The sequence below is a fragment of the Hylobates moloch genome, unplaced genomic scaffold, assembly GCF_009828535.3.
Source record: "Hylobates moloch isolate HMO894 unplaced genomic scaffold, HMol_V3 SCAFFOLD_21, whole genome shotgun sequence".
Classification (NCBI taxonomy): Eukaryota; Metazoa; Chordata; class Mammalia; order Primates; family Hylobatidae; genus Hylobates; species Hylobates moloch.
Window position 1 is genome coordinate 30,368,150 of NW_026652296.1, and position 19,296 is coordinate 30,387,445.

Sequence of the window (19,296 nt, forward strand, 5' to 3'; positions counted from 1 at the left end):
GACAGTGCAGCCACTGCAAGATTTCAGCAACACAGAAATGTAAAACTGAGAGTGTGGGGAATGTCATGTCCCAACGCCCTTGGACAGAACAAGAATTCAGCACCAAGGACAGGGGCACACCCAAGGCCCGCTCCCCAATTTAGTCACGATGCAATGCGGGTTAGCCTGATGGTTAATATTGAGTGCTCTTTTGTGTATTTCTGCACCTGGACACCCTATTCCTCCTTGCCATTTTAATGGTTGTTTAAAACCCAATTAGTTCAAAACACTCATAACTTAATCTGGTATTTATTTTTAAGTAGTCCTTAAATGAACAGCAAGCAGACGCAAATAATAGAACTGCTGTATCACCTTGTGGGTATCTTTTTCTATTTCTTTGGCCTTGAAAACTTTAAGAGCTTTTAAGTATTTTAAGTCAGCTTGACAAAAAAGTCCTTTATTCAAAACCTAAGTAAAAAATTGGAAAACAATTGGGCTTCTTATCTGATAAAATACATGTGATCTTTGGGCCTGCAATTCCCCGTTAATGAATCTCTCCTGCAGATATGATCAAAGATGTATGAAAAGACAAGAAACTTCATTAAAGCAATGCAGTCAGGGTTGGCTGGGGGGATTTTTATTCTGTCCCCTCCTTTGTATTCTTTAAAAAATTAGCAATGTATATGTATTTTTTAAAAATTAAAACAAAAATAAAGCTAAACTTTTTTTCTTAGAACATATGTCAGAACTTTCAGAAAGAACATTCAAATTCAGGTCATGAGGTCCCATAAAGCAGATGTGCACTGTCAGCTTTAGATGAGTTGATTTTTTCTGGGGGAGGAATGAGGGCAAAGCAGTCCCCTTCCAACAGCCCAGCCCCTGCCCCAGGTGTCAGAGCAGAACAGCCCCTCCCCAAGGCAGCAAAGCTACCTGTTTGTAATCCTTCCAGTTCCGCTGGAAATTCACGGTGCCATTCTCACGGCGCTGGATGACGGTCCACCTGCCTCCACTGCTCTGCAGGTCACAGAACACCTGGAGAGGGTGGGCAAGGCACAGCTGGGAGCCCTTGGAGGCAGCCAGAGGCCAGGTCTGTGCTGGCCCAAATGTGGCTAGGCAGACAGACCCTCACAGAGCAACAGGTGAGCCTGGGAGTCCTGGGCATCAGAAAGATTCAGGCTTAAATTCCCCATCCATTGTCATCATTTTTCTAAAGTGGTGGGTAAGTAATGATCTCTCAGAGCCTTCCTCTCCTCATTTGTAAAATGGAGGTTCATACCTTAACCTCTTTGTGCCTCAGTCTCTCATCTGCAAACAGGGGTTGTGAAAATTAAATGAGATGAGTCATGTAAAGTGTTTAGAACAGTGCCTGGCAATACTAGGTAAATGGAAGCTTGACCTCTTTTTGTTGAAAGGAGAGTTTAGCAGGTGTGTGAGAAGTGTAAAAGACAACCTGGAGACAAACAGAGGCATTCTTCTTGGTATATTAAGAGGGGGTGAAAGGAAATAGAGCAATGGTGGCTCACACCTGTAATCCTAGAAATTTGGGGGCCGAGGAGGGAGGATCGCTTGAGCTCAGGAGTTTCAGACCAGCCTAGGAATCACAGGGAGACTTTGTCCCTACAAAATGTTTAAAAGTATTAGCCAGGGCATGGTGGCTTGTGCCTGTGGTCCCAGCTACTTGTGAGGCTGAAGCAGGAGGATCACTGGAGCCCAGGCTGCAGTGAGCTGTGATCATGCCATTGCACTCCAGCCTGGGCACCAGAGCAAGACACTGTCTCAAAAAAAAAAAAAAAAAAAAAAAAAGGGAATTATGAAGTGGGAATCTGCTAGTTTTTTCCTTTCTAGGCCTGGCTCTCAGACCCTCCCTCCTGGCATCCGTGCTCTTCTCTGTCACCCTCCTCATCTGATGACCTTAAATTTTAGGGCAACCTTGAGAGCCACTCATTGAAAATGGTGGCAACTCCACTAGCCCTGGTTTCTAACTTCCCACATGGAGCAGAACCTCAAGTCCTGCCTTCAACTGGACTATATGTAAACTAGAAAGAAATGTCTTTGGGCTAAGGCCCTGGAATTTTGGGGTTTTTTTGTAATATCAGCTATCATCATCTTAACCAACACAGAACTATTTCCTGCTATTCCAGTGAAAGCACCTCTGAAGTGATGTTGGTGAAGGATGCACTTCCAACTTTGGGAACTTCTGCTTATCCCCACAATCTGACCCCTGACTGCTGGGGGTTTCAGAAGTCAAAGCCACCCCTACACCTCTGGTATTTCAGATACTGGACAAAGCCTGATCCCGATGGGGTGGGGGGTGTCTGGGAAGCCCTTGGCTCAGCACCCTCTAACAGCCACAGCTCCCAGGGAGCCCCCTAACCTTCCTGGGCTTCGTTGCATTGGACACCTGGATGGTGTAGACACCACTGGCACTGGCCCCAGAGCGCTGGATCTCTGCACAGTCCTGGAACACCTGCTCACCTGCCATTATGAAGGCTGCAAAGGGACAACACAAAAGTCAGTTGGAGGTGGGCAAGGAAAGACAGAAGGGGCCAAGTGGGCATGCCTTCCTGCTTTGTGCCAAGTTCTGGGTTGGGAGGTGCTGGGGACAGGGAGATGAGTCAGACCTGGGAAGATTTCATAGAGGAGGTGACAGTAAGCTGGAACCTGTACAATGAGCAGGAGTTGCCCAATGGAGAAGGGGAAGGCATTCCAGGCAGAGGAAACAGCATATGCAAAGGCCCTAAGGTAGGAAGGGCCCTAGTGTGTGTAGAGGACAGGGCATGGGGAGGGGAACTGAGGCTGAGGCCAAGGAGAGGAAATGACCCACACCGTGAGAGAGGAGTTGAGACCAGGGAGGCTGCTTGCTGTTTGATGCAACTGAGAGGGTAGAACAAGGCTGGCACAGAGAAGGTGGGGAAGGAAAAGGAGAGAGGAAGCTGAGATTGCAGAAGGGCCAGGTCAGCCTTGAATGCCAGGCTGTGGAGCCCAGATTCTCTGGGCTGAGAAAGAGCACTCTGTCCAAAGTGTGGAGTGGGGGCTGGAGGGGATGAGACTCAAAGCTGGGAGGCCAGAGGCCTGGGAGGCCTGGGAGGCTGCTAGAGTTTTCTGGGAGAGAGTTACTGGGGCCTGAACTCCAGTGAGGCACTTCCCATTTCACAGACCAGGAAACTGAGGCCCCAGAGTGAGGCAACTGGCCCAAGGGCACACAGCCAGGTAAGGCAGAACCTTCCTTCTTTGGAGCTCCCTTGGGTGGGAAGCTGTGGGCTCCCCTCCATAGCCCACCCTTTTGGCTGGATCTCCCTGCTGCCCTGGGCATATGCTCCCTTATTCTGTCCTCCCTGGAAGCTGACTGCTGGCCTTAAAGGGCCCCTGTTTCTTCCCTCTGGACTACATGAGATCAAGATAGTATTAATGACCAAAACCTACCAGAGGTTTCTAGGCCTGGCCTGGAAAAAGTGACTGTTGACAAATAAAGTGCAGAGATTTAAAATCTCCTCTGTCTCAATTAGTGGAATCCAGTTAGACGTTTGAACTATGATTCTGGCAGAATCTCTGGGTAGGCAGGTACCCAGAATGGGGCTAAAATTCCAGATGGATAGGTTGTTAACACCAGTGAGGAACCATGAGGCTACCACAGGGTGGGACTTCCTGGTTTGGCTTTATCTGAACTTCAGGGATCCCAGATCCTGGATCTGGGGCACTTGTCCAGAGAAGGCTATTGCTCTCATGTCACAAATGAGATGACTAAGACCCCCAAATCCATTCCGGTTCACCCACAAGCATTTCCTGGGCAGTGGAGACCCCTGCCCCACCTGTCGGCACCCCCTTAGCTCCCCATGGGTAACTGGAGTCCAGCAAGGCATGAGGAGGCTGTTGGCCTCAAGGTGAGCAGGGATGGGCCAAACCTCACCCAGTAAGGCAAGGACAGAGCCAGGGTTGGCCTGAGATTTCCAGCCACCCTTTCCAAGGCTCTGCTCACTGTTATTTTCCTTAGTCTACAACAATATCAATAACAATAACAACAATAATATCAACACTAAAAGTGAAATACTCACCATGTATTGTAGTGTTTCCAAGGTGCCATGTAATGCCAGGGGTAGTTTGGGGCCAGGAAAAATATTTTTAGGAGGCATAAGAATAGGATGGACTGATATTGACATGCAACAGTTTGACCTGGTCCTCCTCTGAATATCTGGGATGGTAATTTGTACCAGTTTCCCTCACTTTTGGGCATAGGCACTGTGCTGAACCCTTTTGTATGCATGAACTCATCTGATTATGCAAGAACTCTATGAGATTATTATTCCCATTTTACAAGTAAGAAAAATTGAGGCTCTGAGAAGTTAAATAAATTACTTGTATGAAGTTCCAGTGCCAATAAGTGAAGGAGCCAGGGCTTGAACTCTGGCCCATCTGACTGCAAAGCCAGTGTCCTTCCTCTCACACATCTCCCTTTGGATTTCCACCACTGAGCATACGTAAGCTTGGGCAAACAGCCTGCATTGACAATTGCTGCTTTTATATCGTGCACAGGTTAGGTCTTTTCTGCCTGTGCCCTTGTCCTTGTAACCTTCTGAACCAAACTCCCCAGTGCCTGGGAACATCAGAAGACTTGACTCTCGTCTCCTTTCACCAGCCTCCACCTGACTAGGACAAAGCTATGCAGAGAGCTAGTGCTCCCTTCCTGCTAGACTTCAAGGATGCCTGGTTCTTGTGCCCCATCTCCGTCCAACCCTCTCTTCTACACCTGGTGACTGAGTCTCTCCTTCAGTTTCTCCATCCAGAAGGGGGTGAAAGCAGCTGCCTAGTGTCCTTCCCTGGTGATAGTGGGGCACGCGGGACAGGGTGTTTGGGCAAAAGGTGCCCAAGGTGAGGTGCCCAACACAACCTCCTACTCAGACGATTGAGCAGATATTCGGCCTCAGCTGGGGACTGGGTTAGCAGCGGGTTAGTGGGAGGCATTGGGCCCAGGCCCTGTGCCTTGGGCTGAGCTACAAGAAACCCATACATGGGATGAATTCAGGCAGCTCGCAGCCAGGTCTATGCATACGCCAGTAATGGGTTCAAGTTAATCCACATGTCACGGTTTGGAAGGTGTCTACTTCTCCTGCCTGTAGCTTCCTTAGGCCTCAAATCCCTACTCAGCTGGGTCTGCCAGACTTAGGTGGGGCCAGGGTGGGATCCCCTGCCCTCAAATCCTTGTCAGCCCTGGTGGTGCCTGGAGTGCCATTACTATTGGGTCTTAAAGGCTTTCCAGTCTCCCCCTATGGATCCAGGAGCAGCAGTAGCCCCTTTGGTCTTTCTCTCTCATCAAGCCATCTCCACTCATGGCTCCAGTCAGAGCTTCTTGAAAGTAGTCCCACTCTGTTCAAAAGCCTCCCATGCTCCCTGCTAGCCTCAGGCTAAGAGCCCTTCTCCTTCGCACAGCCTTTGGACCTGTCTGTTTTCATGGTCTGGAAACTTCAGGAACACTGATAGCTGAGAATCTGGCACATATTATGCACTCAAGAACCATGTATTTCTTTCTCCTTCCCTCTGGGACCCATAGACCAGGGATTGGACATTTTTGCAAGAGACAGGGGCTGTGACTGTGCATTCGCTGCTGTATCCCCAGCACCCAGCACTGGGCCTGGCACACAGTAACTGCTTAGTAAATGTTTGTTGACTGGGTGATTGCGGCTGGGGTCAAGAATGCCTTGGACACCCCAAGTAGGCCGTGTTAGAAGGAGTCAGTGAGAGCCTGGGGGCCTGGTCCAGCATTGTTTTCCTGCCCCAGACGCCAGGGCCAGGGATGCCTCTTCACTTCTGTTTGGCCCTCTTGGGCTTAGGCACAGGGGCATTAAGATGAGAGAGGTCCTTGGGGTGCATTGAGTCCAACCTCCCAGTTCCTGCCATTCTACAGCTAGGGAAACTGAGGCCCAGGGAGGGGTAAGACAAGCCCAAGAAAGTGGGGCTGGAGAATGAATCCTGGAGACCAAACTTGTCAGTCTGGACTGCTGTTGCCCTTATCCTCACCTCCAAAACCCATGGGTAAACTGAGGCCAAGGGAGGGGCAGGGGCATGCCCAAGGTCACCCATGGAATCAGGGGACAGGGCCTGGATTAGGATCGTTCTTGCCGCCATTGTTATTACTGTTTATTGTTATTTCTATTTCACAGATGGTCGGGGAGGGTGGGGCCCGCAATGGCTCCCAGGCGCCCGGAGACCCTGGAGTGTGAGCAGGGTCTGCCTGCCCTATCCCGCCCGTCTTTAGCCACACTGTGGCGCACCCCGCTCACTCACCCGGGGCCGAAGCGTTAGCCCTTTCTTGCACCATGTCCCGCAACAACACCAGCAGCTGGCGCAGGCTGTGCTGCTGGTCCTGCAGGAGGCTGGAGTTGTGCCTGACCCCGCGCAGACCGCGCTCGATGTTGGTGAGGGCGGCGCTCTGGCGGCTCAGCGTGTTCAGCAGCTTCGCCTTCTTGCTGAGGATGCTGGCCAGCTCCTCCTGCTGCTTGGTCTCCAGGGCCTGCAACCGCTTCTCGAGCGCGCTGCGTGGTAGGGGGCGCACAGAGGTGAGCCTGGCATCCTCGCGAAGCATGCACCCCCGCGCGCCTCCCCTGGGCTCTGGAGTCCCTGCAGCCCGACGATGAGACTCAAGTGTGGTGGAACGTCCTGTGCCCACTGTAGGCACAGATTGAGGAGGGGAGAAAAGAGACACCCGGCCCTGGAGTAATATAGATTGAGGTTTAGTGGAAGAAAGAGGTGGTGTGGGAGGGACACCAGCAACTGGGTAGCTATTATCAAATCCCAAATGCGCTTGCTTTTTGACTCAGCAGTCTACTCTCAGGAGATATCCTCTAGGGAGCATGGTCAAGAATGGCCCTGGGGACTAGCTTGTAATAGAAAAACAAACAAACAAACAAACAACGATATAGCCTAGATGCCCAAAAGCCAGGACTGGCTGAATCTGTTGCGTTTTGGCGTCCCTGGAAATGTTCCGCAGTCATGAAGGAGGAGGCATTTGCACAGAATCGGAAAGATACCCAGGACTTGGGGCACATCACGTCTAACCCCATGTGTGGCAAGAGAAGGAAGAAAGAAAGTATTAATGTAAATATAGAGAAATGGGGTGAACATATAGGAGAAGGATGGAAAGACTTCCGTGGTGCCTGTGTTTGGGGAGAATATGAAAGAAATTCCCTCAAGGGCTGTGACTTCCGTGGAGCAGGTTTGAGTGGATGGAGAGGGAGAGGAGGAAGAAGGGGGCAGGATGGAGGGCCCAACTTTCACTTTTATTTTGTACAGGTTCCTGTTGTCCGATGATATTATAATAGTCAAGAGAATTTTTTTGTAATGGATTTAGAAGCAAAGAGCAGTTTTTCAAAAGAAAGCCTTTGACTCAGCTCTTTCTTTTTGGACATTTTATCCTCCAGATTTACTCACAGTGTGTGAAATGAGATATGGAAATGTTACTCATCGTATCATGGCTGGATTAGTAAAACGCTGGAAGCAACCTCAATATCCATTAACTGGGGACTGGAGGGATAAAAGCAGGGACCACATATGGTGGAGCATTATAAAGGTGGAGAAAAGAATGAGCAAGTATGTCATGCAGTTATAGAATCTTTCCAAGGTAACTGAATAATAATTTATAAAAACAAGGTATAAGCAAGTAGTAGGCTAGATTTGGGCTTAAAAAGGATAAAAACGGGAATGTACAGATGCTCCAAAATGTATGATGGGGCTACGTCCTAATAAAGCCATCATAAGTTGAAAATGTCCTAAGTCAAAAACTCATTTAATACACCTAACCTGCTGAACATCCTAGCTTAGCCTAGGCCACCTTAAACATGCTTAGAACACTTAGCCTGTGATTGGGCACGATCATCTAGCACAAAGCCTATTTTATAATAAAATGTTGAGTAGCTTATGTAAAGTATTGAATATTGTACTGAAAGAGAAAAACAGACAGTATGGGTACTCAAAGTACAGTTTCTACTGCATGTGTATCACTTTCATACCATTGTTAAGTCGCAAAATTGTAAGTCCAACCATTGTAAGTTAGCAATCTTCTGTATGTATGTATTTGCACATTCATAAGAAACCCTGGAATGTCAGCTTATAGGATGTCAGCTTCACGAGGACAGGGGCTTTTGTCTCTTTGTTCACTTCTGTATCCACATTGTCTATAATAGTGCCTGACACATGAAAAGAGTTCAAAAAATAATTGTTGGTTGAATGAATGGAAGGATACACAAGAAACTAGGAACAGTGGCTACCTCTGGCTTGGGTGGGTGGCTGAGGGACAGGGCTGGGAGGGAGACATTTTACTGTATATCCACTTGTGCCAACTCATTCTGCAGACTAAGAAAATGAGGCCAGCTAGGGTAGAAGAAATTTCCTCTGGACTCCCAATTATGCTGCAGGAAAAGAGAGAATTGGGGCGCACTGAAATTCTAGAATTCCTGCTCTGTCTTCATAGGCCAAGAGTTTACTGATGACATCCTCCATCCTCACTGATTTCTAGACACCTGGTGTTAATTTAGAGTCATTGAAAGTGTCCCAGTCCTTGCCACTGAGACCTTGGGTTGGGAGAATAAGAAGATGGGCAGACTGTCATTAATTGCACCCAGATCAGAGAGATCTGGGGGATCTTATGGCCTTATCCTGCACCATCACGTGAACAACATCTTGCCTGATTCACAGGCCTGTGGCTCGTTCAGCGGGTAGATTTTGCCTTCTCCAGAACTCTGACTTTGGCAGCTTTTTTCTTCACTCAGCTTGAAACTGAGGTGAAATCAGCCTTAGCTGCTAGATTTTTCTGCTTTATCTAAACCTCATGACTATTTTTTTTTTTTTTTTGTAATTTAAAGGGTGTTCCCCTGATGCCTATTTGCTTATAAATGCAAAGACTCTCTGATAGTGCAGACAAGAACCTGGTAACTGTGGTTGCTTCTGGGAAAGGAAGCAGGTAGATAGCACCACATTTATTTATTTGCAAAGAAGTAAAGCCAATAAAATTTACTGGGTGAATAGTATCATGGGTGAATTAGATCTCAATAAAGTTGTTAAAATTTACGAGATAAATAAAAGAAGGAGGAAAGGAAGGAAGGAAAGGGAAAGAAAGAATCAGGGTGTCCTGGGCCCCAGGAAAATGCCTATCCCCTGTCCCACCCAGTGCAGGGGCCGGGGCCAGGCAATATGCCTGCCTGGCCCCCAGCCCAGCCCCGTACCCACTCTCATTTCCAGCCTCAGTCTGGATTCCAACCCTGGTTTCAGTCCTTCCCCAGCAGGGGCTATTCCCAGCTCTAGTTTCAGCCCTAACTCCCAGAGTACCTCCTTGCCCCAGTCCTAATCCAAGCTCCTAGGTCTGGCCGCAGGCCCTATCCCAGACACCAGCCCACGTCCAGCTTTCAGTCCTGGCTCCAGCCCCAGTCCTAGCCCTGGCTCTGGTGCCTGCCCTAGGTCCTAAACTTGACTCCAGCCCCAGCCCCTGTGCTAGTCTGGTGCCAGGTGCCACACCCACCTGTTTTGGCCCTGAAGCTGCTGGAGCTTCTGCCTCTGTAGCAGCAGCTGGTTCTCCAGCTTGTTGGTGGACAGAAAGGTCTCCGGCATCTGGGCATCCATTCTTGATGTCTGGTTCAGGAGCTGCCCCAGCAAGCAGAAGCAGGTAGGGGGCTGCATAGGCACTACAGGAGCCCTGCCCAACCACCCACCTGCCCACAGGCCCTGCTACTCCAGAAACTTACCCATTTCCACTCTCCCAGTCGTAGTTCTTGTGGTTACTCACTCACAGGCCCTCACTTAGCTTATGATCTGCTTCCTAAATTTGCCTTTCTCCCTCACTGCAATGGCAGCTCCATTCTCCCTGCTGCTTAGGCCCCAGGAGCTGTCATCCCTGTCCCCCACATCCAACTCATCTGCAGGTCCTGTCAGCCCTGTCTTCCAGGTGGCACCTGACCACTTCTGTCCTGCTCTGTGGCCCTCACTCTGGCCCTGGGCTCCTCCCTCATTGCCTGCAGTCTATTCTCTACTCAGTAGCCTGGGGCTGCCTCTTAAAACATGTTTGCTCTGTTCGAAAGCTTCCTGTGGCTCCCATCTCATGCAGTGGAAATGCCCCAGTCCTCACCATGGCCTGCAAGGCCCTATGGTGTGATGTGTCCCTATCACTTCTCTAGCTCCTTGCCTGCCACTCTCCTCCTGGTCACTCCAGCATACTGGTCTCCTGATGTTCTTGAACCTGCCAGCACGTCCATCCTCCCTCTGGGCCTTTGCACGTGCTGCATCCCCTGTCTAGAGCACTCTCTGCAGTAAGCCTGGCTGCAGCCCTACCTTCTCCATGGCCCTTCCTGGCCTTGGTGTATGAGCTTGCAGCTCTCATCCCTCCCACCACTCCCAATGTACGCCCCCTCTTGCTCTCTCTTCCATGCTGTTTTCTCCTTAGCGCTGTCACTGGCTAACATATACAGCCATGTGTTGCTTAATGACGGAAAGATGTTGTAAGAAGGTCGTCATTATGCAATTTTGTCATTGTGCAAACATCATAGTGTGAACTTACACAAATCTAGATGGTATAGCCGCCTACATACCTAGGCTATATGAGACAGCCTATTGCTCCTAAACTACAAATCCATATAGCATGTGACTGCACCGAATACAGTAGGCAGTTACAACACAGTGGGAAGTATTTGTGTATGCATAGCTAAACATAGAAAAGGTACAATAAAAACAGCATGCGATACTCTTATGGGACTGCTGTTGTCTATGTGGCAAGTTGTTGACTGGAACATTAAGCAGCGCATAACCATATATGTCACTTATCTTTTCATTTTGGGGGAAGCTTCACAGGAGTCGGAATGTATGCTTGCTTTGTTTCCTGCTATATACTAGGCACCAGTCTTCTCAAGCAGTGCCTGGCACACGGGGGATCAAACAAACAAATGGGCACAAACTTGTGTCTATTTGTTATTCGCTTTTTCACCCACTGACTTCCCTACCCTTCACTTATTCACTAGTTCCTTCCCTGCTCTTTGCTGCTCAGATACCTCTTCTCTCCAAGTCCTTGGCCCCAGAGGCCCAATTAATTGTTTCTTATCCATCTTCCCCTGGTGCATTTTAAGTCCTCTGAGGGCAAGGGAGCTATGCTACTATACCCCTCATTCCAGTGCCCAGCACAGACCCAGGCACTGAAGTTACAGAGGCAGAAAAGCCAAGCCCAGCATCCACCCCCCAGGGCTCATAGCTTGGAGGGAGATAGTTTTATGACAAGTTCATCAGGGAGGAGGGACCCCGGGGGCTACAGGCCCAGAGGAGGCCTTGACCCTACCCAGGGTCAGAGATCAAGGTAAGATGACTGGGGCTATGAACCAGCCTGGCCAGCCACAGGCCCTCAGTGCCCGCTCAGTCACCCTCTGTTACCTGAGCCTCCATGTCGGTCAGCTTGCGGGTCTGGGCAGTGGTCTGGTTCAGGAGGCTGGTGCCCAACTCTAGCATGGGGGCCGTCTGATTCTGGGCCATTTGCTGCTGGACCTGCACCAGCTTCAACCTCAAGATCGTCTTGATGGCCCTGTCTAGCTGTGGGAGACCATGGGCTGGGGTCACCGGGGAGGGGCTGGGGGAAGCCCCCTGTCCCTCCCACGTGTCACCACGGGAGGGCACTGAGCAGCCACGTGAGGCCTCCCTGGCTCAGAACATGCCGGGCCAGGTCAGGCCACCATTACATCTTGCCTGGACTATCCCAGTAGATTTTTCCCTGGGAGGGATTTATATGCCTATTTCATCTGCCTCTCTGCTTCCATCCTTGTCCCCTGCACAGTCCATCCCCCACTAGGCAGCCAGAGGGATCCTGCTAAACCTCCTCTGCTCAAAATCGTTCCAGGGTTCCTATCTCACGCAGAGGAAAAGCCATGACTGCAGGTTCCTCCATGACTGGGCCTGCCACTACACTCTCATTCCTCTCCTATACCCCTCTCCCTCATTTACTTCAATCCCGATGCAATGCCTCCATGACATCCCTCCAACGAAGCAAGCATGCACCCACAAGCTGTTCCCTCACTGTTCCCTCTGGAATCCTTCCCCAACCCTGATCCCCATCTGCATGGCACACACCCTCATGCTGTTTCAGCTTTCTTCATACCACTTACCACCACCTGACTTTTAAAAATCACTATCTCTCTTTTTATCTGTCTGTTGTCTGTTTCTCTCTCTAGAATGTCAATTCCATGAAGCCAGGGACTTGGTTTTGCTCACTACCTTGTTTCTACGTTTAGCACAATGCATGGCGCACAGTGAGTGCTCATAAATGTGCGTTCAATGAATTGATGAAAAAGGGGAAACAGCGAGGGTCAGAGCACAGCGTCCAATCACATGCCCCTTCCCCAGCTTCCTCGGGGTGAGCCAGCCAGCAGGGAGTGGGAATGCATCTCTCCCTTGTACAAAGAGTTTGCAGGTCCATTGGCCAAGCTGTGTTTTCTATCTTCAGATCCCCTCCATCTGCCAAATGGGGCTGGACCGGCCAGTCTCCAAGGGTTCTTCCAGCTCTGATGTTCTGGGATCCCACATGCAAATGTTCATTTCTTTGAAAGGGCTGCTCTCTTTCCCAAGGGCAGGAGAGCTGGTCTGGCATGACACCACTATGCTGTTGTAAAGGTGAACAGTGTGTTCTCAGGGCTCAGTGCCTGCAGGCAGAGAGCCAGCTCCCCTTCACCATTGCCTCGCCATTCGGCACACATGCTGGCCTCTCACCATGCCCCCCACCCCCGTCCCTGGCTCCTTCCCTTGCCCTCTCACTCAGTCTTTCAGAAGGTCCAGCTGGTCAGCTCCCAGGGTCCCTGGGAAGATGGGTGCTCCCCGGGAGAGGTGGTGACTTTGGCTCGGGCCAGGGTCCAGCCACTTCCTCCTTCATCTCTTCTCCCTTCTTCCATCTTGACTGTTCATTCCCATCCCTTCCTCACCCTGGAGTGTTTCAAAGGGAGCAAGTTCCATTATCAAATCCTGGAGCGGGTGCTTGTGGGCGGTAGTAGTACTGGTTAGAGCTATGTTTCTCAAAGTGTGGTTCTTCTGTCAGCATCAGCTGAGAGCTCATTAAAAATGTGAATTTCCAGGTTCCACCCCAGACCTCCTGAACCGGAACCTCTTAATGGTGCCTAGCCATCTGTGGTTAACAACCCCCCCTGGCTGAGTCAGATGCCTGCTCAAGTGTGAGAGCCCTTGATGCAGAGTGGCAGCAGGGACTGAAGACCAGAGAGACCCCCCTCCTTCTTTCCCTGCATCCTCAGCCCACCCCCTCCCTGCAGCACACAAGCATGTGCTAACAGCTTCCATCTAAAAACTAACTCCACAGCCTCTCTGGCTGCTTCTGCAATTTCTCTGATCTCATCAACACAAAACTTCTACAAGTTGTCTCCAGTTTGTCACCTCCATACCCACCCTCACTTAAAAAAAAACAACAACATAACGTTAATAATGTAATGATGTTACATTTCACACATACAAAAAAGCATAGAGGCCAGGTGCGGTGGCTCACACCTGTAATCCCAGTATTTTGGGAGGCTAAGGAGAGTGGATCATTTGAGCCCAGGAGTTTGAGACCAGCCTGGGCAACATGGCGAAACTCCATCTCTACTAAAAACACAAAAATTAGCCAGCCATGATGGCATAAGCCTGTGGTCTTAGCTACCCAGGAGACTGAGGCAGGAGGATCGCTGGAGCCTGGGAGTCGGAGGTTGCAGTGAGCTGAGATGCACCACTGCACTCTAGCCTGGGTAACAGAGTGAGACCGTTTCTCAAAAAAAAATATATAGAGAATAAATATAGCCCATAGTGTTCATCCTCCTGTATACCTCCAGTCAGGTCTCTCCATCCTGGGAGGTCCCTTTGCCTTTCGGGGTCTCACTGTTACCCAAGCTGGAGTGCAGTGATGTGATCATGGCTCACTGCAGCCTCAAACTACTGGCTTCAAACAATCCTCCCACCTCCCAAATAGCTAGGACTACTGGCGAGGACCACCACGCCCAGTACCCCCCTTCGCTCTTTAATTCACCTTGTCATAGATAGCCCTCCTTGACACTGCACTCAAGGGACACTCCATCTTGCTTGACATCTCAGGAGCAATCACCTGGATGGCCACTCCCTGTTACTGGACGACTTCCCCCCAGTCCTGGTTTCCTCCTAGCCCCTAACCACCCACTCTCTGACTCCTCCTTTACAGACTCTTACACGGCAGGGCCCCCATGGCCCAGTCCTGGATCCGTGTCTCTATGTACATTCACTCCCTAGGTCAGGGGTCCTTAATGAAGAACCACAGGCTCCATGAACTTGAGTGAGAAAAAAAAATCACATTTTTTGTCCACTAATCTGCAATTAAAATTTGGCATTTCCTTCAATTATGAGCCTAGGTCACAAACCACAGCCATACTAGCAGGTCCTGAGAGTCATTACCAATAGAAATCCCAAATATTTTTATATCACAACACACTCTTACAGTATCTTAATACATTGTTTTTACTCACTGGGTCTTTGGAATTATAGACATCACAGCCACCACTGGATAATGCTATGCCTGATCACAGATTTTATTTTTCGTATTTTGCTTATGATTTCCATATTACTGAGTGTTCCTATGCTTTGATTTTATGCATTTCTGAGAAAGGATTATTAAGCTTCACCAGGACCAGATGCCAAGGGGTCTGAGGATCCAAATGCATCAGGGCCCTGCCCCAGATGCTGAGATCGGTCTTTGGACTTCCACATCCCCCTGTGCTGATGGGGCCGTCACCATCTCCCACCCAGACTTCTCCCCTGCTTGTCCCCAACTTGCCATCTCTGCATGGTTTCCAATGAGCATCTCAAGCCCAGTGTGAAACTCTTCATTCCTCAGCTCCCATCGCCTCTGTCCCTGTAACTCCCACCCCATTCTTCCAAGTCTTTCCCATCTCAGGAAATGGCTCTGCCCAGTTCTGAAGCCCCAAACCCAGACCTCAATCTTAACTTCTCTTTTTCTTAGCAGCCACACTCAACCCACTAGTAAGTACTGCCCACTGTGATCCCAATGTGGATTTCAAATCTGTTTACTCGCCTTATTCTGGGCCAGGCTGCCCTCCTCTCCATGGGTCTGCCTTTTGTGCCTTCCTGTCTTTAACCTCTCTCTCAGCTCCCAGGAGATTCTTTTTTCTTTCTTTTTTTTTGCCGTTGCAAGATTTAATAGCATGAAATAGAGTGAAAACAGAGCTCCCATACAAAGGGAGGGGACCCAAAGGGGGTTGCCCTTGCTGGCTCGAATACCTGGGTTTATATCTCGATCCTTGTCCCTCCTGCTGTGCTCTCAGGCAATAGATGATTGGCTGTTTCTTTACCTCCTGTTTTTGTCTAATTAGCATTTTAGTGAGCTCTCTGATTGGTCACGTGTGAGCTAAATTGCAAGCCCCATGTTTAAAGGTGGATGCAGTCACCTTCCCAGCTAGGCTTAGGGATTCTTAGTCAGCCTAGGAAATCCAGCTAGTCCTGTCTCTCAGTCCCCGCTCTCAACAGAAAAACCCAAGTGCTGTTGGGGAGGTTGGCTGATGACTGCACTAACTGCTTCCTGCTGAATTGGGGCCTAGTAGAGGTGGTGCAGTTGAGATTTCCTCAGGAGGGGTGCCTTCGATGTCATTAACATCGGAGCACGGGCTAGCAGGCTGGTCCAGGGGTCCGCAGTAAATCTTAGCCATGGACCACATGTGAGCTCCCAGGAGATTCTAATGTGTGGCTGGCTGGGCCCACCAGCATGGATGAGGACAAATATAGCTATATTGAGTTTGGTCTCAGACTTTTTCATGCATCATTGACCTCCTAGAACCTAAATTAAAAAGCAGACATTCAGGTACTGAGCACCTGCTCCAAGTAGTCAAACAGCAAATTCATGCCTGAGATGAGACTTTCCCAGGCATCTTCCCCAAGCTTCTCATTTGCCTGAACGTGGACAAACTGAGGCCTAGAAGTCTTGCCCAAGGTCACCATCTGGCAGGCTAGGCTCTAAGACTCCTTGCCTGAGGGCTGCAGAGCTGAGCTGGTGAGTCAGGGCAGCTCAGGGTCCTCTCAAGTGACTGGAGCTCCCCAAGCACCTCACTGGTTCCCCACTTGTCCTGTGGTTGCAAGTGGCTGGGCAGGGCAAAGGTTACCCACAGCTGGAGCCCATCACCCAATTTGCCACACCTGCCCACCAGCACGGGCCCTGGGATGGATAATCTGGGCCAGATGGGCTCAGTTAGGCTGGGCTGGGCTCTGGAGACTAACATTGGCCTGGGTGGTGGGAGCTAGGTCTGGCCCAGGGCTGGGGCACCAGCTGGAAGGGCAGGGGGTGGATCCCAGTGGAGGAACTGACCCTACGTGGGATCTACTTCTCTTGTTTTTTTGGATCTGCTTCTCTCTATGCCCTGCCCCGACTCCAGGATTAGACCTGCCCCTTCTCCATCACTCTCAGGCTGCCGAATTCTCAGGCCTATGATGGGGTACAAAGGCCTGACCTCATATCACCCTTTCAGCTGGCAAAGAGACTGAGTTTTGGTCCCTGGTCTACTGCTCCATCCCCTTGGCCCTGGGTTTGAGTTCTGGCTCTGCCACACTTTCATTGTGAGCCCTTGGAGAGTACTGTGTTTCTCTGAGCCCCCTTACAGATCTGTGTCATAGGTCAGCACACCCTGCTCCTTGCTAGGGAGAGGGTATTTGCAAAGGGTCTTGAAGGAAAAGAAAGAAATTTTCACAGGCAGGGGCTGGGGGAGGAGGGGTGATCCAGACAAATAACAGGTGCAGATCCATGGATGAGCAGCCTCCGTGGCCAAGGAGATCTGCTCAAGCCTGCTTCTCTTCTGCATTATTTATATAAAATGGACATCAATTGGCAAATGGAGAAACTGCAGTCCATCCATGCAGTGGACTCCATTGAGCAATAAAAAGGAAAGAACCATTGATGTGTACAAACACACAGATGAACCTCAGATGGATCATGAGTGAAAAATATGCAACTCCAATGGTCCCATACTGTAGGAGTCTATTTGTATGACTCTCTAAAAATGTCAGAATCTGTGATTGCCAGGGCCTGGGTCTGGGGGGGTGGGGATTGATTGTTAAAGGATACAGGGGAGCTTTTTGGGATATTGGCAATGTTCTATGTCATGATTTTGCTGGTGGTTACATAACTGTATATGTCTGTCAAAACTCATGGAACTATATGTGAAAAGGGTAAATTTTGCTGTAAGTGGGTCATATTTCAATAAAAAACAACACTCCCAACACAAGGTTCTATAAAATGCCGCCGATATACATATGTAACGTTAAATAGATTTCCTCCAGTGAACCCCCTCACCCTCTCTGAGTTTCATTCATGTGTTCATTCAGGAATTATTACTTGAGCACCTACTATGTGCTCATCCTGTATTAGGTATTAGATAATCAGAAATGAGCAAAATTGGTAAAGTTTCTGATTCCAGGGCACTTCTACTAAATATATCAGTTGCATTGAAATCTCGATGAATGCTATGAAGAAAATAAGACAGGGTAATATGTGGGGTTGGAGGCAAGTTTAGCCAGGATGATGGAGAAAGCCCCACCAGAGAGGGCCATCTGGGCTGAGAGGCTGAGAAAAAGCAAGGTCTGGGAGAGTCAGGAGGGAGGGAACTCTAGGAAGAGGAAAAGGCAAGTGCAAAGGCCTTGAAGTGGGAGCATGTCTGGTATCTGAGGATCAAAATGAAGATGGGTAACAACGATATGCCCTGCATCTATCTCTCTTCCATGGAAAATGGTGCATGAGGTTCCTGTTTGGGAAATGCATGTTGTCGACTGCAGATAAAAATCAATGCAGAGAGAGTAGTGCTTTGTATGGATGGACCTGTGTGTGAATCACAGCTCTTAGCTTACTGGCTGTGTGACCTTAGGCTGGGGCCTCTACTGGGGTCTGAGCCTTTTCTCTGAAATGAAGATAATCATAGCTCCTTCCCCTGGGTTGTAGGGAGGATTCCTGAGATAACTGTCATTGTAGTTACATAATGAATGCATGATAAATTCTGGTATGTCTGGGCCATAGCTTACTATGTGTCAGGACTCCGAGCCCAAGCCTGCACATATACATCCAGATGGCCTGATGCAACTGAAGAACCACAAAAGAAGTGAAAATGGCTGGTTCCTGCCTTAACTGATGACACTACCTTGTGACATTCCTTCTCCTGGACAATAAGTCTCCATACCTCCCCACCAAGCACCTTGTGACCCCTGCCCCTGCCCGCCAGAGAACAACCCACTTTAACTGTAATTTTCTACTACCTACCCAAATCCTATAAAACTGCCCACCCCTATATCCCTTTTTCGGACTCAGTCCACCTGCACCCAGGTGATTAACAAGCTTTATTGCTCACACAAAGCCTGTTTGTTTCACATGGATGCACATGATATTTGGTGCTGAAGACCCAGGACAGGAGGACTCCTTCAGGAGACCAGTCCCCTGTCCTTGTGGAGATCCACCTATGACCTCGGATCCTCAGATCAACCAGCCCAAGGAACATCTCACCAATTTCAAATCGAGTAAACGGTCTTTTCACTCGCTTCTTCAGCCTCTCTCACTACCCTTCAATCTCCCTGTCCTTCCAATTCTGGTTCTTTTTTCTCTCTAGTAGAGACAAAGGAGACACATTTTATCCATGGACCCAAAACTGCAGCACCAGTCATGGACTCAGGAAGACAATCTTCCCTTGGTGTTTAATCACTGTGGGGATGCCTGCCCTGATCATTCACCCACATTCCATTGGTGTCTGATCACCAGGGGGACACCTGCCTTGGTCATTCACCCACATTCCCTTGGTGGCAAGTCAATCGCGGGGACGCCTGCTTTGGCTGCTCACCCATATTACAGCCCAGGGCTGCTCACCACCCGCTTCTCCACGTCTCTAGCTTTCTCTTCAAACTTACCTCTTCACTGTGGGCAACCTTCCACCCTGCATTCCCTCTTCTTCTCCAGTAGCTTGTGTTCTCAAGAACTTAAAACCTCTTCAACTCACACCTGAACTAAAACCTAAATGCCTTATTTTCTTCTGCAATACTGCTAGGCCCCAGTACAAACTCGACAATAGTTCTAAATGGCCAGAAAACAGCACTTTTGATTTCTCCATCTTACAAGACCTGGATGATTTTTGTCAAAAAATGGGCAAATGATCTGAGGTGCCTGACGTCCAGGCATTCTTTCACACATTGGTCCCTCCCTAGTCTCTGCTCCCAATGCGACTCATCCCAAATCTTTCTTTTTCTCTCCTGTCTGTTCCTTCAATCTCCACCCCAAGCTCTGAGTCCTTTGAATTCTCCTTTTCTACAGAC

At 49.4% G+C, this 19,296-nt stretch overlaps 1 protein-coding gene across 1 annotated transcript in view; it reads right to left on the bottom strand.

Moving 5' to 3' along the window:
- The window catches only part of ANGPT4 (angiopoietin 4), a 45,489-nt gene that overhangs the window by 7,959 nt on the left and 18,234 nt on the right, over positions 1-19,296 (bottom strand). Inside the window, exons 2-6 of the mRNA XM_032142495.2 lie at positions 11,377-11,532; positions 9,485-9,606; positions 6,259-6,506; positions 2,354-2,469; positions 910-1,011 (exon numbers count right to left, since the gene is read on the bottom strand). Of these exons, the coding sequence (XP_031998386.1) occupies positions 910-1,011; positions 2,354-2,469; positions 6,259-6,506; positions 9,485-9,606; positions 11,377-11,532 (744 nt within the window). The remainder of the gene's footprint in view (positions 1-909; positions 1,012-2,353; positions 2,470-6,258; positions 6,507-9,484; positions 9,607-11,376; positions 11,533-19,296) is intronic.